Source organism: Aquila chrysaetos, chromosome 9 (genome assembly GCF_900496995.4).
Source record: "Aquila chrysaetos chrysaetos chromosome 9, bAquChr1.4, whole genome shotgun sequence".
In the NCBI taxonomy this organism is placed as follows: Eukaryota; Metazoa; Chordata; class Aves; order Accipitriformes; family Accipitridae; genus Aquila; species Aquila chrysaetos.
The window spans coordinates 31,790,924-31,815,690 of record NC_044012.1 but is presented as its reverse complement, the minus strand read 5'-3'; the positions used below and the strand labels follow the sequence as shown (position 1 = coordinate 31,815,690).

General features: G+C 50.5%; 2 protein-coding genes and 1 long non-coding RNA gene across 13 annotated transcripts in view; 2 read left to right on the top strand and 1 right to left on the bottom strand.

Annotated features, from left to right (window-relative positions):
- The first annotated feature begins 1,146 nt into the window (after positions 1-1,146).
- Positions 1,147-8,337, top strand: P2RX4 (purinergic receptor P2X 4). Its single transcript, XM_030024101.2, has 12 exons — positions 1,147-1,357; positions 2,075-2,222; positions 3,250-3,321; positions 3,416-3,488; positions 3,976-4,072; positions 4,252-4,332; positions 4,438-4,579; positions 4,905-5,041; positions 6,492-6,585; positions 6,672-6,737; positions 6,828-6,923; positions 7,635-8,337. The coding sequence occupies exons 1-12, from the start codon at positions 1,227-1,229 to the stop codon at positions 7,665-7,667; spliced, it is 1,170 nt and encodes a 389-aa protein (XP_029879961.1). The 5' UTR covers positions 1,147-1,226; the 3' UTR covers positions 7,668-8,337.
- A 937-nt stretch (positions 8,338-9,274) lies between these two features.
- Positions 9,275-24,767, bottom strand: part of CAMKK2 (calcium/calmodulin dependent protein kinase kinase 2) — a 19,185-nt gene continuing 3,692 nt past the window's right edge. For 4 of the 11 annotated variants that reach the window (XM_030024096.2, XM_030024095.2, XM_030024094.2 and 1 more), the window contains exons 2-18: positions 22,998-23,125; positions 22,117-22,606; positions 21,318-21,365; positions 20,831-20,884; positions 20,621-20,672; positions 20,395-20,528; positions 19,720-19,756; positions 18,890-18,911; positions 18,502-18,590; positions 18,061-18,260; positions 17,917-17,970; positions 17,373-17,446; positions 16,722-16,809; positions 16,380-16,475; positions 15,711-15,839; positions 13,044-13,144; positions 9,275-12,668 (exon numbers count right to left, since the gene is read on the bottom strand). In XM_030024096.2, the coding sequence (XP_029879956.1) occupies positions 12,593-12,668; positions 13,044-13,144; positions 15,711-15,839; positions 16,380-16,475; positions 16,722-16,809; positions 17,373-17,446; positions 17,917-17,970; positions 18,061-18,260; positions 18,502-18,590; positions 18,890-18,911; positions 19,720-19,756; positions 20,395-20,528; positions 20,621-20,672; positions 20,831-20,884; positions 21,318-21,365; positions 22,117-22,557 (1,695 nt within the window). In that variant the 5' untranslated portion in view covers positions 22,558-22,606; positions 22,998-23,125 and the 3' untranslated portion in view covers positions 9,275-12,592. Of the gene's footprint in view, positions 12,669-13,043; positions 13,145-15,710; positions 15,859-16,379; positions 16,476-16,721; positions 16,810-17,372; positions 17,447-17,916; positions 17,971-18,060; positions 18,261-18,501; positions 18,591-18,889; positions 18,912-19,719; positions 19,757-20,394; positions 20,529-20,620; positions 20,673-20,830; positions 20,885-21,317; positions 21,366-22,116; positions 22,607-22,997; positions 23,126-23,443; positions 23,646-24,767 lie in introns of those variants that run through there. The other 7 variants (XM_030024097.2, XR_003924818.2, XR_003924819.2 and 4 more) reach the window with 7 other exon arrangements.
- Positions 14,880-24,767, top strand: part of LOC115345426 — a 23,231-nt gene continuing 13,343 nt past the window's right edge. The window contains exons 1-2 of the long non-coding RNA XR_003924823.1: positions 14,880-14,922; positions 16,125-16,127. This is a non-coding gene — a long non-coding RNA (uncharacterized LOC115345426). The remainder of the gene's footprint in view (positions 14,923-16,124; positions 16,128-24,767) is intronic.

The window sequence follows — 24,767 nt, the reverse complement described above, 5'->3', positions numbered from 1 at the left end:
TTCATATTGCAGCATCTTATGTATCTAGAATGGGAAAACATTACAGTTGGCATTAATGCATTCCTGTTCTGACACATGAACCGACTCTCCTTTTGGGAAGAATTACAGTGAATATTCACTTAAGACTGTGATTTTAATCTCCTTTCACATTTGTATATATGTTCTTCCTTATCCTCTCCCCCCCCCCTTTTTTGGTCCTTTCAGTTTTGACTGTTTTTGTAATAAATAGAGCGTTTTACTAATCTACAGCTGACTCAAAGTCTCTTTAATAAAAGTTTCGTACTGTCAGAAATTCCCACTGCCAGTTTGTCAGTTCACTTCATCTCTTTCTCATTATTTACCTGCTATTATGAGGGTTATGGTGATGTTTCTGAAATAAGCACTCTGTTGGGCAGCTCAGCATCAGGTGGAAGGTGCATGAATTAGGTAATGCAGATCTCTGCTTTTATAGCGAAGATTCATTCTGCAAGAGGATAAATAAAGGATTTGCTCATTGGGGATGGGAAGGTGACAGTCTTAGATATGTTTCTGCTATCTTTTGCAGGCAGGTGCTCTGTCCTTGCCCTGAGATGGCTGCAGGTTATGTCTTGGTGTTAGGATGGCCCTTGCCTGAGCTGATCAGTCCAGCTTTTGTATGAGACTTAGTAGCCAAGACTCAGCACATAGCTGACAGCAGCAGACTTCCAGGTAACAGCTGACTCACGTCTGGCCAGCATGGAGGTGAAAAACTCCCCATAAACTTGCTAACAATGAGTACCATAGGAAAAAATCCCCCAGATTTAGCAGCTACGGTGAGAGCATACTCCTCAGGATGACCCCCCGCCTGCACTTCCCGACCCCGTACCGAGCACAGCAGAGGTACAGCAGCGGGGAGGCCTCAGGCCAGAGCCTTGCCCTGGCTGCCGAGCCCCGCGTTATCCCGGGCAGCCCCAGAGGGGTCAGGGCGGCGGTGAACCCCTTTTCCCAGCCGAAGAGAGCCGGGGGAGAGGTTGCGGCTCCTCCGAGCAGCCGCTGCCTCCTCCTCGGCGGCGGGCAGGGCCGGCGGCTGTCCGGCAGCCGGCGTGGGTGGGGGCCGGTAATCAAGAGCCCGAGCCGGTACAAGCCCCGGGGCTGCGGGAGCGCTCTCCGGGCTCCTCGGGGCGCTGTGGTTCCGCGGGGCTGCGGCAGCCGCTGCCCTGCGTGCGGGGGTTCCCGCTCGCCCGCCGTTCCAGGAAGCCGCCGCCGCCATGGTGTCGTGCGGGGCTTTTCACAGCTTTCTTTTCGAGTACGATACCCCCCGGATCGTGCTGATCCGGAGCCGCAAAGTGGGGCTCATCAACCGCGGGGTGCAGCTCGCCATCCTCGCCTACGTGATCGGGTGAGCGGGCGTGCTGGGTGGACGGCGACCTGCGTCCCCTCCCCGCCGGGCTGCGGTCGGGGGAAGCCCGCAGCCCCACCGCGGCTGTAGGCGGGTGGGGGGGGGTGGCTGCCGTGAGGCAGGAAGGGCAGCTCCTCGCTGGGAACCCCCCGGGGGCGTGGGGCTGAGGGGCGGGAGCCGGCCGCCTCCTTCAGGACGAGGCGGGGAGGCAGCTCCCGCCCGCCGGGACCCTCTTTTCTGTCAGGGAGACGCGGGCTGGGCTGCGGTGGCGGGAAGCGTCCGCCGCGGGGCTGAGGGGAGGCCGGAGCTCGCCCGCGGGAGCCGTCGTGGGTGCCAACACCAAGAGGTGACAAGCAGGTGGGGGGCCAGCTTAACTGGGCGGCCTGAACTGGGATTGTAGGGCTGCTTAGAGGCAGCTGCAGACAGGACAGGACCCTTCAGGAGCAGAGACCGTCCCGGAGGGTGATCGTCGTTCACCCGGCGGGGGTGTGCATAAAAACAATAATTACTCCCTGCCAAACCACTCTGGGGAAAAAAAAAAAAAATCAGAAGGGAGATTGCTTATCTTGTGACCCTTTTGTAGGGAAACACTATGAAACTATCTGGACCGCCCCTTTCAGGTAACAGCTGAAAAGAGGAGAAACTCCCACTGCCTGTGCTGGTTTATGGTGTTTACCTGTTTTCTGTTGTTTCTTTCTTGCAATCCTTTTCTTGCAGCTGGGTCTTTGTGTGGGAGAAGGGCTACCAGGAAACAGACTCTGTGGTCAGTTCTGTGACCACAAAGGTGAAAGGAGTAACGCTGACAAACACATCCACCTTGGGAGCCAGGATCTGGGATGTAGCTGACTATGTTATCCCTCCTCAGGTATCAGTCACTTTCACATGCAGAAGGAGGGTTTTCTAACAAACAGCTACTGCTCTGCCAAAGTCCACTGAGGTCTGGAGCAGCTTCGCCTCTAGCATGGTCTTGATAGGAGAGAATGAAGCAGCTTTGCTTTGTTGCAGATCATGCTGAGCACCTGCACCCCTAGCCCTGGGGAAGCTTGTTTCAAGAAAAGTGTGTCTGTGTGTGTGCTTGTATAGGAGGGAGAATTTTGCAGGCTTCAGGAAAATGTTGCAACCATAGCTGCATATCCTCTTTCTTACTGCTTTCTTAAGCAAACAACTCAAAGTTAACTTGTTGGCAGAAACCCCAGGAATAGCCCTGCAAGTCACTCGATCCGGAACTGAACAGGAGGTATTGCTGTAGTTACTGATTGACTGTGTCTGTGGGAATCTGCGCTGTGTGGGCAATATGTGGCGGCCTTCAGGGTTGGCAGGCATGGCCAAGCTGCTAGTCGTGGGTCACTCTGCGTGAGATGTGGTGCAGAAAAAAGCGACAGATTTAGCCAGATTTTGGCAGAGTGATCATATTTGTGTATCAGTGGAGCAGAAGCAAACAACAAATCCCGAATTGTACAGATCTGCAAATAATGGAAGTGGTGCTCCCTGGAGAAACAAACCAGGACTGGTCAAATTTCTAATAGATATATTGCAAAAAAAAGAGTGGGAGTTGTGCTCAGACTTGCAGCTAGAGCCTTATTTCTGCTCCTGCCTTGTGAGTCCCCTGAGGAGCTGTGTAATCTCTGTTTTCATAATGTGAATGAGGAAATTTGGACCAAGTGGGAGGACAAAAAGGGTTGCTAGTCCAACAGTCCTTCTTCTGCCTAAAGGGAGCAGCATCAGGTAATACATGTGGGAATCTGCTCCTTTAGTGCTACATCAGCACTGTCCAAAGGAAGCCCCCTCTGTGGCGCCACTTGGGCTCTGTCAACAAAGACATTTGGGGCAGTGCCTTGGATATTCTTTGCAGACTGTCACTCTTGAATTTCCTTCTTGTTTTGCACGTTCAGGAGGAGAACACTGTGTTTGTCATGACCAATGTGATACTCACGCTGAACCAGCGCCAAGGCCACTGCCCAGAGGTAGGTACAGGATCTGCTTTAATCCTGCGTTGTGTGCGTTGGAGTGCTGGGGAGAGAGTTCATAGAGTTTAGTGTAATTATTGTTCCTCTCCAGCTTCCAGATGATAAAACAGAGTGCAAAGTGAAGAAGGACTGTGTTCCAGGATATATCAGCACCCACGGCAATGGTAAGAAGCCTGCTGCAAGGGCTCCTTTCAGTCTGTGTTGTGGTACCTCTGTGCTGTGCCTTCCTTCCTGTGAAGGAAGCAGCATTTCACTTCAGTCTCCTTGTTCTCATTCTCTCACACCAAAGGGAACTGAAAGGGAAGCTTGCATTTTTCTTCTCTGGGCGAGCAGATGGGCTTAGACTGTGTTGGGTGGATGCTGGATAGATGTGTGCTTTGGTGAGTTAGCAAACAGTGTGAGGGCTTTTTCAGAACCTTGAGTCCATGAAGCAGTATTTCACATAGATGAGGATTTGACTCAGAAAAAGGACCCGATGCTTCTTTCTCTGAAATTGCACTACAAATTGCAATGGAAGATAATGGGGACCTTGGTACTGGCACTTCACCTCTGAGCAGATTGCTTTCACCTTATGGAGTGAGGAGATATCACAGGGCAAATACTGCCTCTGTATTTTTGCTTGGTAGTACCTCTATTCACATGTCTTTCCAGGCATCCAGACTGGGGAGTGTGTACCATACAACAGCAGCGTTAAGACCTGTGAAGTCTTTGCCTGGTGCCCTGTGGAGGATGACTATCATATACCCAAGTGAGTGCTCTGTCTTCGTACTCTGTGGTGGCCCTCCTGAGAGGAGGTTAGCAGTACGCAGCTGATGTTTCTCCCTGTGAGGTACTATTGGGAAAAGCTGAAGAGGTGATCACCGAGGACTCTGCAGAGTCCTGTTTGTGAAAATATAAGTGAAACTTACTTTTCCTATTGTTTTGTAGGCCAGCGTTCCTGCAAGAATCTGAGAACTTCACCATTCTGGTGAAGAACAACATTTGGTACCCCAAGTTCAACTTCAGCAAGTAAATAGTGTGTGGGGCATTGCGCTGCCTGCTCTCTTGGACAGTAAGGGGAGCTGGAGGAGTGGAAGCAGATGCAACAGATCTTCTCTCTCTGTTCCCCTGTAGGCGAAACATCCTCCCCACTATCAACTCCACCTACCTCAAGAACTGCATCTATGACTCCCAGACAGATCCCTTCTGCCCTATCTTTCGTTTAGGGAAAATAGTTGAAGCTGCAGGGCAGAACTTCCAGGAAATGGCTGTGGAGGTATTTGCAGACCCTTCTCTTAGGCCTCAGCTGTTTAGAAGAGGTGGTTGTCCCCCTCTGCCTTGTGGCACGAGCCACAGGACACAACAGTAGCTGCAGAATGGAGAGCTGCTCTGGCCAGACAGACTGGAGTCAATTCTACTTAACAAATAACTGGCCTTGGCTTGTTTGGGTGAGGTTATGTGCAAGGCCCTTCTGTAGAGGGGGGAAAGAGTGTTTGACTAGGACAAGGGCCAGTAAATCGGGGTCCTGGTCAGCAGAGAGCCTAGTGCTGGGCTGGCCAGGCACTTGGACTGCTCACCTTCTCCTCTCCTTCACTTGGCAGGGTGGAGTCATGGCACTGCAGATCAACTGGGACTGCAACCTTGACAGAGCTGCTTCCCATTGTGTGCCAAAGTACTCCTTCCGGCGCCTCGACAACAAGGACTCTGCCCACACCGTCTCGCCTGGCTACAACTTCAGGTAATGTGGCTATGGAGGGTACCTGGTGTCCTTGCGGCTCAGTCTGCCACTGGCACAGTGTTACGGGCTGCCTGCACTCCTCTGGCAGTTGCAGGTAGTCCTTGGACTTTCAATGGTGCTGTAAAACTTGGAGAGTTTCTCTGATGCTGTAAAACAGAGCAGGTCGGATCCTCACTGGGTGCAAATCACAGCAGAGGGGGAAGGTCAGTGAAGCTCCACTGATTGCATCAGAGTGTCTGAGTCATACTTGCATCAGCATCTGGGTGGCCATTTGGGCCAGCCTCCTGTGGCATGGCGATGTGAGAACTGACTGTTTCAGGGTGTGCTGATAGGGCAGTATTTGAGGGCGCTGGGGTGTGGGGGTGGGAGACTGAAGCACCTTCTTTGCTATGCATGAGGGAAAGACTAGAAAGTGGCTCTGTCAGTTGAAGACCATATCTGCACCAGGAGTGTCCTTCTGGCACACACCACCACGTATACGTTCTGGCCAGTATGGATAGGTCCAGCACCTCCAGTAAAACCACCAGCGCAGAGCCGGGTAGCTGGCTGTATCCAGACTCAGAGCTATAATAATATGGATTGGCCGCCTTGCCAAGATCCTTGCAACAGTCCTGCTCATGAGGAAACATCACTCAGGGCTATGCTTGTTTCTAGAAACACAAACTCTCACTTAGCACCGGGGATCTCTTTTGGTGGAACTTGAATGAATTCACTGAGAAGCTGCTGTCATGCAGACAGCACAAGTGTGTGTTTGGGAGGTGCCAGGCCTGCCAGGTATTGGGGTGTCAGGCAAGACCAGCTGGAGGATATTGCAGCCCGGCTTGTGTGGGTTCTGAAGTGGTCTTGCTAATTCCAGACCGTGGTGCAGCCCCTTACCAATCCTTCCTCTTCTTTTCCACCCTCTTCCCTGCTTCCTCCTGGCTTAGTCAACCATGTGGCGGAGTAAGTCTGATCTCTTTATTTGTTCTCATCCCTTTTCCCTATCCTTTGCCCGTGAGTCACATTGTGCGGGACAAGGAACAGCCTTTGCCTGCCAGGCTGAGCTGTGCTGCCTCCCCCGCTGCCTGCTCTCGCCTCTGCCCTCTCGTGGCTGCCTGCACTCCTGCAGCCTCCTGCTTGCCTCTGTCTGAGGGGGCCGATTCTCATGTGTAGCTGAATTTCTCCCCGTCTGTCCTTCTGCTCCACTACTAAGGTTAACTTTCTCCCCTTCCTATGCTTTGCAAGTTTCCTGATTTGGCTTGTGCTAACTGCTGTCGTAAATTCGCCTGTTCAGGGCTTTTCTCCTATATGTGATTGCCTGCATGAAATCTCCCTCCATCATTTGGGGCTCGTCTCTGGAAGTACTGATGTTCAGCCCATCCTCTTGGGATGGGGGACACACCTGGATGTTGCATGATCACATAAGCAACCTCAAAATTTCCAGCTAAGCTCTGACCTATCTTTTCTCCAGGTTTGCGAAATACTACAAGGATAGTAATGACACTGAATCACGGACACTTGTCAAAGCTTATGGCATCCGCTTTGATATCATAGTGTTTGGAAAGGTAGGGTGACTTAATTCCTGGAGGTCTTGTGGTGAGGTCTTTCAGAGATGCTGAAAAACATATTCACCCTTGTAACTGTCTTCTAGGCGGGAAAATTTGATGTAATTCCTACCATGATTAACATTGGCTCTGGCTTAGCGCTGTTTGGCGTGGTAAGTGACACTGCCTGCACTTGGACTCAATTCTGGATTAGTGCCTCAGTTCTGAGGATCATTGTCTCAAACTCTTTGAATCTCCACTAGGCAACAGTGCTGTGTGACATTGTTGTTCTGTATTGCATGAAGAAGAAATACTACTATCGGGAGAAGAAATACAAATATGTGGAGGATTATGAACTGGTAAGCATCAATGAAGGCAGGGTGAAGGCAAAGTTGCTTCTTCCTCTGGCTCTGGAGAGATTCCGAAACAGGATGTAGAAAGTCCACATCAAACAGAGACTTTGAACCACAGCTCTGAGGAAACTTTGTCTTCGTCAGAGAAGCTAATTTTTACCTCAAAGCTGTTGCAGGGAGGAGCACTAGAAACAAATATTGTCATGTTTCCTGGGCAACCACTCTTGGAGAGGGAAATGTATGTTCAAGAACTTGTCATGCTCCCACTGCGCCACTTTTTTGGGTTGCAGTCCTTGGCAGTTGCCTTCTGAGAGCTGCAGACAACAGCTCTGTCCCCACCAAATCCTTCCTTCTTGGCTTTTGGGGGTTCCTGTTGCTGTGATCGAACTCATTCAATGGATTGGTGTTTTCTGAGACTGGTATGCTGACAGCCACAGCTATGGCTCCCTCCAGGATCCAAATGATCTGTTTGGCCAGTAGAAGGATTTAGTGGGGTTGCTTGACTGGTGCTGAGGGTAGACGTTGGCCCTACAGCCCTGTGCTTGGTGGAAAGTGTTGCTGCAGAGGGTGGATTTCTGAATCAAAAGACCTTGTGGCACTGGAAAAGTAAAGTCTGGGTAGTGGACAGCAGCTTGCCTGTGCAGAGGGTTTTATGTGAGAGGAAGGGGGAGAAAGAAGAGTTTTCTGGCAGAGAACTGTAATCTCTCATCCTTGCAGGGAGTCAGTGAGACAGATGGAACAAACTCCTGACCTCCTGCTGCTACAGCAGCAACTGCTGCTGTAAACTGCTGCTGTGAATGTTACTCTGACCCTGCCATGAGACCCACCCTCTCTTCACTGGAAGGAAGAGGGGAACAAACCTGAGAAAGGGACCTTCTTCACTACTCTTCACTACTTTTGCTGGCTGGAGCTAATGCTCAGAGAGGAGAACGGATCTGCTCTTTGTCTGCTGTCTTTCCAGGTTAATTGCACTAAGCACACAGGGAGAATTGTGCTTTTATGCCAGGCCGCTGCACGGGCTAAGCTTGGGACAGGGACTGCTCTGACATTGTCATTTTGACAGTCCTCCTTTCCCTGAGCTCACCGGTAGCAGAGAGCAAAGGGTAATAGGTACAGATTCTTCCTTACAGTGAACATGGTCCCTTGCCAGGCGTTGCCTAACCTTGGGAGAGCAGCTCCTTGCTGTTGTTAAATCACTTTTCCTGGCCCTGAAGGATTGTGATGCTTAGCTGAGCCTATGCCTACTATTTAATGGTGTCTCCAAGCTCCAGTGGCCACAGACCAAGACAAAGCAGTGTCTGCTTCCATTGTACTATGGTAAATGGCTTACTGGTTACAGAATTTTTTTTTTCTGTTTTGTCTAATTCTTATGGTACTACCCTAAAATTTACTTTCTTTTTAATAAAATATTTCTCTCTCAGCCCTCTTGGAATCCTGTGAGCTGGGTTTTGCTTGTTTCTTTTTTCTCCAGGGCTGGTGAAGGTTAGGGTCGGTGAACTGTCTTCATTTTACACAGATACCAACAGTTACTGGGGAGCTATTGAAGCCAGTGCTGCTGTCAGCTTTGCCTCTTGATTCTCTCGGCAAGAGTACTGCTGCAACGACAGCTTCTCTTCCACCTTGGTTCTCCTAACACCTTGTCTGTGTCTGTTGCATTAAAACCCTATCCAGGGGAAAAGACTTGAAAGTTAGAGGACAGGGTGGGTTAGCCTAGCATGGCCTAAGCCAAATGCTAGTACCTACTGCTCAGAAGAACAGATCTCTTATTCCATGGCATACCTCCCATGCTTTTCACCATCACACCCAGACCCTGTGCCTGGGCTGCTGCATTTAATGGGTTTACACAATTTGATTTAAGCAAACTTGTTGGCTTTTATCTTCACATAGCCTTGAGCACCTCTAGTGATCACGCTGGCACGCAAGGTACAGCTCTTTCCTTTCTCTGAACCTATTCTAGTATTACAGAGCCCTGGGATATATTCCATACCTCCAGCATCCTGGCTGGGGCTTTGCTGCCTTTTCCCAGCAGCGCAGTGGGTTTGCTACAGCATTACTGTTTTGTTTTATTCTTTATTTGCCTACTGCTGCTGAGCACTAAGCTGAGTGTCCCAACTCAGACGGTGCCTTTCCAAGAGTCAGCGCTCCAGTCTGTGCATGTGAATGGCTCAATTTGTATTATGCAGTGGCTACAGCCACTGTGGTCTCGTCTAGCCCAGGATCCCCAGTAATGGTGGAGCACCAGACTTCACTAACACAAGAAGGTGCTTTCAGGCTCCTCCTCCAACAAGCAAACTCTCATAGCGTGATAAAGACCAGTCAAACAGGATAATGGTTCCACTTGATCAACTAACTCTGGGTTTGGTTGCATGTCATTTATTTCAACTTGTACAGAGAAGCTTGAACAGCTGTGTGGAAAAACACTTAATTGTTGGGGTTTTTTTCTTTCTTCTTAGGTAATATAATTTAAAAGTGGTAAATACACAGTATTTAAACTTGATACACCTGATAAAGTTAAATGCATAATAAAGGGGTAGGAAGGAACCACAAGCCTTGATCATTAAACAAACAGTATAAAAATCAGCAATAGTTCAGGACCTTAGAAAAGAAACAGATCAATTGCCTGACAGGTAAGAGGGGACCACCAAGAAAAACTACTCAGACAAGAGGCCTGGTTTCCCCTTAGCACTTTCCTGTGTGCTTTCAGAGCCAAAAAGGCTTAGTACCCAGCATTAAGCCTACAGTCAGCACTGGGCTTGCTTGAAAGGAAGGGAGTTGGGGAAATCAAGCTACAGCCCAGTTCCAAGGCACAAGCAAAATATTTACTTCACTATAAGGAAAAAAAAAAGCTAGCTTCACTACTATGGAACAGCAGCTAGGGAACTGAGCGGATTTATAGATACAGTACAGCTTCTCTAACAGGTCATGCATTTAGATAGATCTTCCTCACACAGCCACACTTTATGCTTTCAACAGAACTAATCAACAAGAAAAATCTACTTCGAGTTTCTTTCAGAAATGTGCATTTGGCTGCAGCCCTACTGGAGCTGGCACTGAGACAATCATTTTGGAGCACGCCTTAGGGAAGCGCTGAGCTTTAGGATCCTTACAAACCAAGCCCATGCTAGCCGTAAGACACTGATCTATGGTAATATCTGAGGCCCAGTGACTATGGGGCTGGGCATCGAGGAACTGGTACAGCTTATTCTGTTTAGAAGCTGTGTTGCACCTGCCAAGCCTGTTTGTTTGGTAAATGTAAACTGTTTCGCTAGGCACCTGACAAATCACAAACCGGAGATACACAGCACAGAGCATCTCTACAACTCACCTCGAACAAAAACACACCACACACATTACTATGCACCAGCTACAAATAATCAGATCCCCTTTTTTTTTTTTTTTTTTTTTTTTTTTTTTTTTTTTTTTTGGCAGAACAAGTCCATTTACAGGGTTAGAGAACCAAGCTGCCCACTCGCACACATTTCCACAGTGAAAAGTCCTGTTTAGGAAAGGGCGAGCAGGTGGCTGTAGTAGTGCTGGCACCCAAGTTACCTGTTTGGTTTTCCCATAGCTGAAGCTGCAGGGCTTTGGCATAGCCTCGGACTAAAATGGGAGGAAAACAGTGCATGTCTTATGGCTCCAAACTCCATAGTACTGCTCCTAAACCACGAACCATCGTCACTGGCTTTAGAGAGAGGCCAGCAGCACAATGTTTCGGTAATAAATTGCCATTTAGGGGGAGCATTGCTTTAAGTGATCAAAAGATGTAAGGAACAGTTTGTGTAGGCACCTGCACACTTGCTAATGCTGTCCTGGCTTTAACAACGACCTGTCCCAACCAGGAATTACCCAGCCAGGTCCAACTACAGCGAGGCCAAGGACCTCAGCACACTGCTGCTTGCGATGCCCAAGATGAAGGAAGACAAGGGGACAGTCACTTCCTAAAGGCAGGGCACCCATGGCCAGGGTTAGCAGGCAGAGATCTTACCATTAATCAAAATACTTGGGTCTCTCCTAGTGCCTTCTTCCTCGGGGCAAAGAATTATGCCTTAGCAGTCCCTTACATGCTTGGGACATTTGAATCCTCCCCCTCTTTCAGGTACACCATCCTTTTAAATGCCTCGTTCAAGGTCACACAACCACATCAGACTAAAAAGAGAAGTCAGACCTTTCCCCCCTCCCTGTCCCACGCTCCATCCTTAAAACAACTGTACTTACCGTGACCCCTTTCCTGAAGCAAACCCTGACTCTTCTCCAGCTCACCCACACTCTGCTGTTCTCCAGCTTTGTCCGAGCACAGAGAACTTGGGAAAGTGAGTCTGGACATCAGAATCTCTCCCACCACACGGTAGATTATTATTTTTTTACAAGCACCACAAAATAATCAGAGTAATCTGACTGAAGGTGAAAGAGCTCTTCATAAGAAACAACCCATGAATTAGGTATACACTTAATTTACTAACAAGCCTCTGATCCACAGGCATTCACAAATTACTGGTAACGAACTTGCAAAAAATACATAGCATTGGCCCCAAAATCCAGATTAAGAGTTTGGAAAACAAAAGTTTCTTTGAAAATTACTAGCTAATCTAAGTATTTCATTAAGATCTTAAATTCTAAGCAAGCCCTAAGTCTATACTTAAAAAATAGCATAAGTTGTATTATTTTTAATTGTAGTAAACCATGTAATGTACATGGAAGTGAAGGATTTTACCCTGAATTTTATATTTAATAATATATCTACCTCAATCAAGTAAAAGATTTAGAAACAAACTGTTATTAGTGCTTCCTCTGCTGTTCAAAACAAACATTCAGCTAAACACCACCTTTCACTCATATATCTGCAGCAAAAATAGTTCAGACTGAACTTAAGCCCTTAAATACCTTTTCCCTTCACACACTGAATACGCAACCTACCAAGCCCTAGTCACACCAAGACCTTAGAAAAGGCGTTAATTACCTTAGAAGGTAATTAACCTCACTTTCTGAATATCCCAAAGATGCTGTTTAATACAACTTGGCTCACAAAGGTAGGCATTCTTTAAAAAGCTGAAAAGGTGGGTTTTTGCTTTGTTCCCATGCAGTTAAAAAGGTGTCAATTAAAAACAAACCAGAATGACGAGAAATAGATGCAACAACATTTCCGGTAGGTTGTGAACTCTCAAAGTGCACACGTGTAGTTTTACTGCTGTGTATGCCACTTGGCAAAAGCTTCACCCTTCTGCGTGTGCCCACCAACTATGCGATGGGCATACAACACTCCTGGGATGCTGGCGTTAGTCCCCGGAAATTATTTGGCATTAAAACCAGGTAAAAGCAGTTCCAAATGCATTTTCGTTTGTTTTTTGTTTTGTTTTGTTTTTTTTTTTTTTTTTTTTTTTTTTTTTTTGCAAAGCACTGTTGCTGCTCAACACGATAGCTCACCTTTCTGCTATCAGCCAGCGCCTTTCCCACAAGAAGTCAGCAGTCCAAGCGATTGGAGATGTTCAATGTTTATGACAAGTAGTCGGATGTCTTGTAACATGCTGCTATGTAAGCTCTACATCCAGCATTATACTGAAATAGCGCCACGTCATGCTGTGTTTGGTGTAGGCTCTGTTAATGTCGCTCATCCTCAGCCGCACACTTTAACAAGGTGCCCTGGACCAAGTTGCTCAACAGAACCATAAAGTTGATGTTCACGAAAGAAGTTCCTCCTCTCCCACGTTGGGCAAGTCGTTACACTTCAGATTATCTTCACTGCCTTGTTTCCTGCTTTAAAAGGAAATAAAGCAGTTGCTGAGCGACTCAGAAAAAGGCAAAGCAAGCAATGAGACACCAGCATCTGCCCCTTCCCCACCACGGGACCTTTGGGACCCTGAGCACATGTCATCTCCCCCCAGCTCCCCTGTCACAGGCTGGAGGGGCCATAAAAAGATGCAGAGGGGCAGGATATGCCACAAAAATCATCCCACAAAGCAGTTACGGGTCAGACAGAGGGTGTGTGAACATGGCCCCCCCCCCCCCCCCCCCCAAAACATTCAAAGCCCAACTCCTCGAATTCTCCTCCTGTGCTTTGCAGTGATTTCCAGAGCATTAAGACAAGCTGCAAATATCTTTTTTGGACCGAGGCAAGGTGATGACACTTACGGCAGCAGGTTCCCGGGGGCAGACAACGACCGCTCCTCCCTCCTGCTCCCCTCAAATGGGTTCCCAAAGGATCGCTTCCGGATCATCGTTTTCACCAAAATCTGCAAGACCAGATAGGAGTTTGTCAGGGATGCTTCCCTTTCACTCAAGAGCAACAGGAACATCCAGCCCTCATGCCCAAGTAATTAAGAAAACTAGTGAAAACAAGTCAAACTTCTCCTGTTTAAAAAAAAAAAAAACAAAAAACAAAAAACAGAAGGAAGTGTCTTTACAAGTCTCCAGCTGCTTAATACAGAGGCTGTATCCTCATCTGAAACCCACGGTGCAACAACTGAACACGCCAATGAGAGCTACACTAGGTGTGAGAAGCTGGAAAGGAGAGCAAAGCCAAGTCTGGGAAGATTTTCTCCTCCCCAGAAGTAGGTTTTACTGATTACTGCATCCAGAACCTGTAAATTCCCAGTTCCCCACAATTACCTGGCAGAAGAATTCATTGGAAAGGGAGAGGGGAAGGAAGGAACCGGCACAATTTGGCCTTAACGTTTACCAAAACCACGCTGAAAAATTGGCCGTTTGTCTAGCTTTGGCTGCAAAATGCAGAGTTACCCAGTGTCAGCTGCAGTCAGAGACTGCTGGGAACAGAGCAAGCGTCGGAGTTCTTCCTGGGCATCCCCCAAATTATTTTGCTGGTGGGAGCAGAGAACAGCATGAGCAGCACTGGACCCTGCCTCAGCATGTGAATCCTGCTCTGGGAACCCCTGGCTTCATTTGATATTGCTTCTCGTCCCTCTGTGCCTGATTTATCTGCTCACCACGGTGCACCGAGAGCCCTTACACATCTGAAACGCGCATGCCAGCAGGGTCCCGGGGCGGAAGGCATTTTATGCGAGAGTCGAAGCCACGTGAATCTCGTACTTGAGCGGTAACGCCTGCAGTTGGATGCACAAAGATCAGGCACTGGAGGATAATTTTGAAGAACAAATGCAAATGGGAAAATACAAGATCCGCCTGGAGGCAGTGCATTATTTAAGAGGCAAGAGTCACAGTAAAAGGTCATTTGCCCTGAGCTGTGCTAAACACACCTGGATTATCAACAGGGCTGGGAGCACTGAGGTGTCCTCTGCTGCACCCCTGCAAGTCACCTCCGAACAGGAGAAAGGGGAAACCCCTTTCATCAATGGTGATGTCTTTAAAGCAGGATCTGCTTTTTCAGCTTGAGCAGCGCAAGGCACATTTGCATATTAACGTATCTGCGGTTGAAGAGACTTCTGCAGGGTACCGAAGCGGGAGTGTCCTGGTTTCAGCTGGGATAGAGTTAATTGTCTTCCTAGCAGCTGGTATAGTGTTATGTTTTGGGTTCAGTATGAGAAGAATGTGGATAACACACAGATGATTTCAGTTGTTGCTAAGTAGTGTTTATACCCAGTCAAGGATTCTTCACCTTCTCATGCCCAGCCAGCAAGAAGGCTGGAGGGGCACAAGAAGTTGGGAGGGGACACAGCCAGGGCAGCTGGCCCAAGGGGTATTCCATACCATGTGACGTCATGTCCAGTATATAAACTGGGGGGAGTTGGCCTGGGGGGGGGGATCGCTGCTCAGGAACTAACTGGGCATCAGTTGGTGAGTGGTGAGCATTGTGCATCACTTGTATATTCCAATCCTATTATTATTATTATTATTATTATTATTGTCATTTTATTATTGTTATTACTATCATTATTATTTTTTCCCCTTTCTGTTCTATTAAACTGTTCTTATCTCAACCCATGAGTTTTACCTTTTTTTCCCCCTGATTCTCCCCCCCCATCCCACTGGGTGGGGGGGAGTGACTGAGCAGCTGCGTGGTGCTTGGTTGCTGGCTGGGGTTAAACCACAACAGGTAGAGAGCTCCAGAAATGGAGCCAGATGTGGGCACAGCCATGAGATGGAAAAGGAGCTTCAAAGGGAGACCTGTACTTCCAAAAATCACAGCCTGGGTGTCTACAGGCAGATAATGCCACACCAGGGAACTGCAAATGGTTGCTTGCTGTTTCTCCTAGCGTAAGGGCTAGTGGGCACCTAAAGAAATCATTAGGTTCAAACCCCAAAAGGATTTCACTTTCCACACAGGGCAGGCTTACACTGTGGTTCTCACCACCACAGCGGGTTGCAGAGAATAAAAATATGAGCTTGAAAAGAGATGAGATGAATTCACCAAGAATAGCTCCAGGCGGGGGCTGGTGCGTGCCATGGCCCAGATAAAATCTCCATCCCGGGAAGCTCCGGCAGCCCCTATGGCCGGCTGGGCAGAGCAGGGCAGGAGCTCCTTGTGCCTGGCCGAAACACCCCCTCCCAGCCGCGGGCAGGTCCTGGACCAGATGTTCTTTTACCCTGAGCAAATGCAGAAATATTTAGGCAGCCAGCTCAAGTGTGGAGACTGGCAACCCACTGATGGGTCCCTTTGGGACTGCTCTGAAATATTGCCCCGCACTGTGGGGTACGGCCACCTTCAGCGAGACGCTGAGACCCCATCTTGCAGCGCTTGTTTCCGAGAGAGGGAAAGTTTTTGCTCTAATCCTGCCCAACGCTTCTGCCCTTCAGCAGCAACCTCCGGCTGCTCTGGACCTACCCAGGAGGCAGCACGGACCCTGGTGTGTGCCCACAGACCATCACCTCCCTCGTACTCACCACAGTGGCCAGGCTGGGGATGTGCTTGACCGAATTCTCCACCTCCTCCTCCGTCACCTCGACGAGGGTGCAGTTCTCATCCTCTGTGGGAAGCAGCTCCGCGCCGTTCTTGGTGACCCAAGGGTGCAACTTCAATTAATAACACAGCCTGTCAGGAATGATTTCCTCTTTTTCGTAACTCAAACAACACAAGCCTGGCAAACGCATCTCCTCGCCCAAACTATGGCCCCTACGAGCTCCTGAAATACCAGGGAGCAGGGGAGAGACATGCCATTTCACTGGTGAGCCAGCTCAGCCTGGTGCTGCTGGGAATGGCTCAGCCTGGAGCAGAAAATGGCTCGTCCAGAGCCAGCACTGGCCCCATCTACACAACCGAGCAATAACCTCGGTGACTTACAGCACTGGGCATCTCAGTGGGTTTTAGAGGAGGAGACCTATTTTCACCCTCATCTTACGGATGAGACAGCGCCAAGAGGCAGGAGCGATTTATTCCAGACCGTACGTATGAGCAGTAGTGATGGGGAGACCCACCAAGCCCTAGTCTTGGACCTGAAAATCCATGACAGAAGGCAGAACCCCCTCCTTCTCCTTGCCCACACACCTGGCGTCTTGGGCAGCTGCAGGAGCACAAAACGGTTCAGCAATTCCCCCGCAATCCTTTCCCCCTACCTTAGTCTCCATTTTCTCAGCTTCTCGGCCCTTCCAGGCTCCCGCAGGGGCAGAGGACCAGAAATCTCCTGCGAAAGGCTGTTGCACAGTACTTTCCTGGTAGCAGAGGAAATACTGTACTCAGGGGATTTCCTTTTGCCTGTGACTTCTGTAGGCACCAAAGGTCCCAAAGCTGAGCAGGTCCCGGAGCAGGGGAAGGAGCTGGGACTTACCTGCCCAGGGGCCCTGGGCACAGGGGGAGGACCTAGCCTGGCGCGATCAAACTGACTCCCAAAAAAAGCCGAGCAAGGAGAACCCAAGACAAGTGAAGCCACAGCCAACACCAGGGGGTTGGGTCAGTACCTTGATTTCTGGGACCGAAATCCTAGATTCGGGATTTTTATCCAACATCCGTGTAATCAAATCCTTCAAGAAGTCTGTAACTTCTGGCCTGGGGAAAGGAGAGGGGTGAGATGAGGCGGGGAAGGGGCTGGATGCTGCCTCCCTTTTTCACCCTGCTGCCAGCTACTGCGGGTCCTTCCCAGGCAACTCGGGGCTGGATGCCAGCCCTGGCAGGGATGCGGCTCTGGGTACTCGTGCACCCAGGTGCCACGCAGCCCTTCCTCCCCAACCCCCCCATGGAAGCAAAATATCTCCTTTTTGGGCAATCCAAAGCATGATCCCATATGTACGGGGCTGGGAGAGCCCGACACCAACTCCACCCAGACTGAAACCCAACAGGCAGCAACTGCAGAGGTTAATCCATTCCCCTGAACGCCTCTGCAGCTTCAATCGCTCCTTCTTCGGCAACTGCAAACCAAGAGACGTTGCCTTCCCATTTAATGCAAAGGAAGTTTTCCAGGGCCGAGGGCCAACTGAAGGGCTCAGAGCCTGAGTTTTGCAAAACCGCAGCAGAGCAGGGCCAGCCCCACCCAGGCAGTGCCTGAGAAACGGCTCCAATGAGCTTCAAAATAAAGGCTGAGGGGTTTTGGGTTTTTTTTCTTGAGTACTTACTGGTCTGGGAACTCCAACGTTTGGGTCTTGATTTTGTTGTGTAAACTCAGGATCCTTTCATCCATAAAAGGGCACTACCACCAAGAAAAAGAGCAATGAGAAAAGCAACAACCTCTGTTAAGAAGCAGCAGTGGGGCGGGCAGTCGAGCATCAGGATCTCGTAGGGTTTGAAGGAGAACAGGGAGCCAGTTATAGGGAAATACCAGAAGATTTCCTATTATATCAATGACTTCTTTTAAATGCAATGAAAATAACATTTGACTAAAAATGACCAAATTACTACAACAGCTCCTTTCCTAAAAAATCTGGCCAGGCACAGAATTTCTTCCCTGGAGAAAAAGAGAAATATGGCCCTTTTGGCTGCACCCATCCCACGGACAGGCAGTTTCCCATTTCCACCCACAGAACCCCGTCTCCCCTTGGCAATACCCCGTTGCTCAAACAGGGGTGTGGGAAGCAAAAACCCAGCGTGTACCTGGCACGTGGGAGGCATACGCCAAACCCCCCCGGACCACCAACAGTGCTGAAAAATCCATGTCATTACCTGCCCAAACACGAAGCAGTACAGTGTGATCCCCATGGCCCAGACATCCAAAGCCTGCAGAGGAAAGAAAGCATAGTTAGATCTGCAACAGACAGCCTGTACAAGGAAGATTAGTCCAAAACCCCTCAAATTGCTATTAAATACCTTTCCAGAGAAGATTTTCCTGGTTTCTGAGAGCGTCTCCGGGGCCATGAAGGCGGGGGTACCCACCGTGTTGGTTAAGAGGGCATCGGCTCCCTTGAACTCATTGCTGACTCCGAAGTCGGCGATCTTGACGTGCCCGTCTTCCCCCACAAGGAGGTTGGAAGGTTTAATATCCCGGTGGATTATCTTTTGATAGTGCACTGCAGCCAAAGGAAAAACAAGCAATTCAGCAGCAGCACTGGACTGCAGTAAAAGAGCCATGAAGCCCCGGCACAGGTGTAAGCCTTTCTGCTAACATCACGACCAGCCCTAGCTTCAAAAACCCCTGTGCAGTAGCATGAGCCACCAGAAACGGCACCGAACACCAGCAGAAAGTCCAGCCCCAGGTGTTTAGAAAAAAATAAAAATAAGAAATCCCATCGTTTTTGCACAGATACTTACAGTATTCAATACCCTTGATCAGATCCTGGAAGTAGAACCGAGCCAGGTCCTCGCTGAGAGGTTTCAGGGTTGGGATTTCCATCACGGGGCTGCAAAGGCAACAGAGAATGGAGCTCGTTCCCCATCTGGATGTGCCGAAACAGGTCCTGGAGGCTTTGCCGCCACCCGGCAACAGCATGCAGTCCCGAACGCAGGCGCATACAGGGTGTACACAGCTGTAACTGGGGTGGGGAGACCATAGGGGAGACCCAAACCCATAGGGGAAACACCATGAACCTCCCCATTGCCTCTGCATCCCGTGCCCGCCTCAGGTGGTCGAGCTGTGTCACCCACAAACCCATCTCACGTTCATGCTTTAGTAGGTTTAAATCTGGAATTCAGTACTCACCCTTGCTTCACCAGTTCAAACACTGAAACACAAAAGAAAAAGTGGTTACTGATCACTTACAAGTTAGAGTTCCTGCAAGGACAGTCCCAGCACAAAATTTTATGACAAAAATGATGAAAACAATATAGTTTTTTTAAAAAAAGGAGGTGCTATACTATGCAAGGCACATGCCGTTTTGCCTGCTTCTGTCTCCAATTAAGGGGATGCTGCCAACTACCTCCTCTGTGCTGCAGCTTCAGTGTCACGAAACACCCCCTGCACGGCACCCTGAAACCCTCAGTTTGCCTGCAAGACCAAGGCCAGGCCCACACCTCGAGCAAACCTCTGCGCTTGGCCACGAAGGCATCGCACGCTCCTCCGCTAGTACGGGCTGAACATAAATGATGGAAAAAAAATGCCTCCTCCGAAAGTGTGTGTATTTACATCAAGCAAACCACTGCAGTCTGCAAGACAGGTTGGGAAGTGGCTCATTTGTACCGTGGAAAATTAACATGTGCCCTGTTCTCGAAGCCAAAGAAATAAAGCTTCTTTCTAGCAGCCTGGCTTCAAAGCTAACATAAATGCTGGTGCCTCTCATGGCAAAGCTTGCCCTGATGTCAAATTAAAGCCTATAAAGTGCTATAAAGCACTCCTATCTCCTTTCTGAACCCAGACTGGATCCCATTTACTCTGAGGGGATTTGATCCTCCAGCACATCCAGGCCATACCTGCTCTGGAGGAGAGACCCAACCCTCCACGCAGCCACCCCAAAACACAGGGGGAACCCTTTGGCCCAGCAAACCCTCATCCCGCCGGCACCCTGCGAGCACCGCAGGGCAGTGGGCAGTTACCCATGTACAGGTGGTCCTCGCTGGGGTCATCCAGGACCTGCCGAAAGAAGCAGAAAGGCAATTAAACAGCACCAAAAAACCTTGCAAATTAAACACTGTGATTTTTGTATTTAGCAGCCATCTCAATTCTGCACCATCTGCACCATTAGCACGGTCTGCTAATCTCCAAGCTTCTACCCACAAGGGGTGGGGAAAAAAAAAAAGAGGCCAGAGATATAGCTGTACTTCAAGGAAGTAAATATTTAAACTACACAGGAAGCATCATCTGACTCATGAGTCAAATACACTCCAGCCTATATATCCTTAATTCTTGATTTTTGGACTGTTTCATACAGTCAGTGGGCAGAGGGCAGGGCGGCTGCACTGCAGAACCCGCAGAAACACCAGTTCCTCCCCAAAACCCATTTGAGCACGTTTCCTCCAAGGAAGCAACATTTTGCTGCATTTTCCTTTCTGGGCAGGCAAGGAAAAAAATCCTCTTTTGGGAGGTGGGAATAAAAAAACATTTTAAACCAGGGAAAAACACGAGACTGCCAAAGGCAGGACCTGCCATGGCCATCCCAGTCCCTCTGTGGTCATTCCCCTCCACCCAAGCCAACGTGTAGCCCATCCCTGCAACATCCAGGCTCCTTCACGCTCCGGGTGGGTTTTGGGAAGGGGCTGACCGGCGCTCACCTCCACCAGCTTCACCACATTCGGGTGGTCCAGCTTTTTCAGGATGGCGATCTCCTGGTAGACCTGTTCGATGGGCCCTTTGGGCTGCACGCAGCCCTCAGAGGCAGCTTTGGCCCCCCGGGGCGGCGGGCGGCCTGCGGGAAAGGTAAAGATGGGATGTCTGGTCAGGAATGAGCTCCCGGGGTCCCCAAAGCATCCCCCACCCTAACACTTTTGTGCCACTTACGGGGGAAGCCTGCCTGTCTCATCAGCTTCTTTTTGGAGAGAACCTTCATTGCCTGCAAGAGGGGAAAAAAATGTGGGATTTAGGGCAAATCAAGGATAAAACAGGACCGGCGGGATGGGGCCGGCAGGGAGCCGGGCAGGGAGTCAGTGGAGGGGATCCATCCCCATCCCACCCGCCTCACTGCGGGGTCTGGGGCTGTGCGCTACTCACATAGTAGGTGTTATCATCCTCATTGTAGGCCAGCTTCACCACCCCGTAGGAGCCCTAGAGAGGGGCACAGACATGGGCAACCAGTTAAGAACAGTCCAAAAAAAAAAAAAACCAAAAAAAAAACCCAGCACCAAACCGGGCTCCGGGCTCCTCTGCAAACCCAGCCCCATGGGGACCCCACAGAGCTGGTGGGTGACACTGGGAGTAGCAGGGTGTATGGTCTGGCATCCCACCACCAGCAAAGAAAAGCTTCAAATGCCCCTTTTCATGGGAGGGAGGGGGAATGGGGAATATTAATAATAATTTTTTTAAAATATACAATTCAATTGGTACCACCCAGAAGAGACTGGTGTTGCAGCGAGGAGCCGGCTGAGCTGCGGTGGTGAGCGGCTGAACTTGCCATCTCACTGGATGGAAAGCAAGAGCAAGTCCAACGCCCTCCTACCCCAAATTCCCCCATCCCACCCCAAACCTGGCCATTACTCACCTTCCCGATCTCATCCTTCAGCTTGTACTGGTTGAGCTGCACACAGTCCTGCGGGGAGAGAGAGGGGGGGTCGGACACGAGCCACAAAACCGTTCGCCTTTGCTCTCCTCTTTTTAAATCTTCAGCAAAACTTTTCTCTGCAAACTCACGCCCTGTTCTGCTCTGCCTGGGCACCCGCTTGGGGCTGGACAGCTTTGATTCATGAGCCGTAAACGCCAGCTGCCTGGCCACGCGTCAGTGTGTTTATAGATGGCTAATTGCGAACGTTAACGGCCGGGCGGGCAATATCGTCCGCTCACGTGGAACGAGAGCGCAGGACGGGCAGGCGGTGGTGGGGATCAGCAGCCGGGAGAGCCCCGGGGGTTTAATGCCGGTGACCTGGTGCAGAGTATTTTTATTTCTTATGGGCAAAGCAGCCGCTTGCTGCCTGGTTTCTGTCAACGCTGGCAGGCTGGGGGCAAGCAGGGCCATTTTCTCTTTAGATCTCAGCGGGTCTCTCTCTTTTTTTTATTTTTAAGGGAGAGAAAAAGAAAACCATGGTACACCGCCGGCTCCCCAGAAACGCAGCCGCCAGAGCTGGCAGCATCTGCAAAAGGCACGAAAGGCCGTGAGCCGCTGAGACCCACCTCCCCGAGGGCTGTCCCCATGGCCCAGGATGGACCAGGACGTCCCGCTGCGCATCTGCGGACACGCCGCAGGTTTTTATCCCAAAAAACCAAGCGAAAAGCAATGCCACGGGGACGGAAACCAGGCGGCCGGGGGCAGGAGAACCGTGGGAGCAGCAACGATTCCCCCTCACCTGGAGTCCCGTGATGGACACGCGGTTCGACTCCACCGTCGGCCGCCGCGGCAGCCGCGGGGAGGAGTGGGGGGACGTCACCGGAGAGTAAGGGAGGGATGGGTAGATGAAGCGGTCGTTGGTGCCGTCGCCGGTCCCGGGCGAGCGGGCAGGCTGCGACCGCTCCTGCAGGGAGAGCTTTCGGCCGGAGAGGTGCAGCTTCGCCCTCGGCTCCCGGCCGTCCCCAAAACCCTCGCTGCCGGCTGCGTTCATCTCCTCCTCCTCCTCACTCGCGCTCCCCGTCGCGTCGTACTCGGTCACCACGATGAGCGAGGCCATGCCGGGGCGGTGGGGGTTCAGCGGCAGGGGGTCCCGCAGCTCCCCGGGTGCTCGGTGGCCGCAGCCTCCGTCACGGCAGAGGGGCCGTGGGGTGGGCAAGCTGCCGGGGACGCATGATGGCATGGTGCGACCGACAGCCTCATGCCGGCCACGCTGCGATGGGGAGGCACGCCTGCAAACACAGGGCGGCTCAGCCGGGCTCCCCTGGAAAGCGGGATTTCCTCCCGCCGGTCGTTACTCTACACATTAATTTATTCATCCCACAGGGGATGGTAAAGCCAAGGTGCAGCGGCGCAGGATGGCACCCACCCTGCCACAGGGCAGACCCCAGCTCCCTCCACCCCCTTGATTTAAACACCTCCAGGGAATAACAACCCCATCACCTCCGCTATGGAAATACCCCAAAAGGGGTATTTTACAGGGGCAGGATCCGGCCCTGCACTATACTGGCGTAAATACCGCCTGGTTTCCTGCTTTACTGCTTGGTCCCACAGTTGGAGCAGGCACATCTCTGCCAAACATCCCCCGAATGAAGCAGTTCAGGGGCATAGGGACCCGCTTACCAAGCGTGGGGTGCAGGATCAGCCCCCCCCGGCTCACTGCCTCCTCCCGCAGCCCGTCACTGCCAGCGATTTCTCTTCCTTGCCCCAGGTTCCCTACGGCCTCCTGTGCAAAAATCAGGTTCTTGAACCTTGAGATAAATGAGAAAACAAGCCTGTTAGCAACAAAGAATTTAAAAAAAAATAAAATAAAATCAAACAATTAAATAATAATTTTAAAAAGGGAGAAAACTATGTTAATTCACATATGCCAGGTGCCCCACAGCAGCCAGGGCAGCTCAATGGTAGTTTGGTTGTAAACCATCACTCTTCCCTGCTGCGATGCTGGTGCTGTTTTTAATTTCTAGGTTAACGAGCTGCTGCAGAAGCAAGTGAAAAAAAATATCCCGAAACAAACAGCCCAGAAGCAGGAACAAGGTTTGAGGCAGTTTTCTGCCTGGTTCCCACACCTCGGCGAGGCGGCCGGTTAAAATTAGCTCTGCTCATCTCCATTGAAGTTTCCGTGATGTACCCACAGCACTACCGCTCTGAATCAGCCCAGCAGAAATTACGGGTCAAGTACAGAAATCAAATCGTCTCCCCCTTCCTTCAGGCTTCACAATGGCCTAATTGCTGTTTTCAACACCAATCTATAAACTGGAGCTTTTTTTGCCCGAGCAGGATCGGCCCAGAGCTAAAGCCGACCCGGCGCGGCTCGCTGCTTCGAGGCGCAGAAAAACGCAGGGGATGGGAAGGCTATAAATAAGCCGACGAACAGCAACAAGGACAAACTATTTCAGAAACGCCGCGTTTCGTGGGGCTGAATCCGTTCCCGGCTGGGGCTTTGCTGGGCAAGAGAGCCGGGAGCCACCAGCCAAGGCAAGCCGGGGCTCTGCGCCTTGGGCATTGTGGCTGCAAAATTCCCCCCCCGCCCAGCGCTGCTGGTGGCCACGGCAGCATGTTTTAATGCACTCCCAAAACGTATTAAAATAAAACAGGCAGCACACCCCCCCCCGCCCCATTCATCCTGAACCCGCAGGGATGCATCTTGAGGACAGTTGCCATTTGCCTGGCTTGCTTTGGGCACCCCGCCAGCAGGCACATATAAATAGCTGTCCCCCGAAGCCGATCCCGAACGCCGTGCCCTCTACCCTCACCGTGTGCTGCGGCCTCACCAAAAAAGGCAGCTCATCGGGGCAGCCCCGGGATGAAGCTGCCCCAGGAGCATCGCTGGCTGCAGCACCGGTCCCTGGCAATGGCACAGCACGGCCAGGCATCTCGTCCTGCCCCCAGACCATTGCCTGCATCTGAATTTGCAAGGGTTCATGCTAAACTTTGCCGGGCTAGAGCAAAATTGAGTTATGAACTCTCCGCCACACTTGAAAGCCAAACGTGCCCTGGCTGGCAGGAGTTAATTGGCTTGCCCAGGATAAACATATCAAGGCTGATTAATTCAAGCAGGCTTGCCCAGGCTCTGTAAACATGCTAAAAGTCATCCAAGTACCATCGTAACATCGGCTAGGGTGGAAAATTGGAGGGTTTTTTCCCTTTGCATGTGTGCCTTGCACAGGGCTTTGCAAAAATTGCCCTGTGAGATGATACCTTCCCCGAGAGAAACTCAAAAGTGGGATCCCACTGTTGAACACAGCCACTTGGGACGTGGGATAACCACTAACGATAACGCAGCCGGTTCTCCTTAATAAGCACACGGGGAGGCTGAGGAGAAGGAGGAGGAAAACAGCCGTATTCCCAGCCAGAGGGAAAACTAAAATAGCTGGAATGGAGGGAATAAAC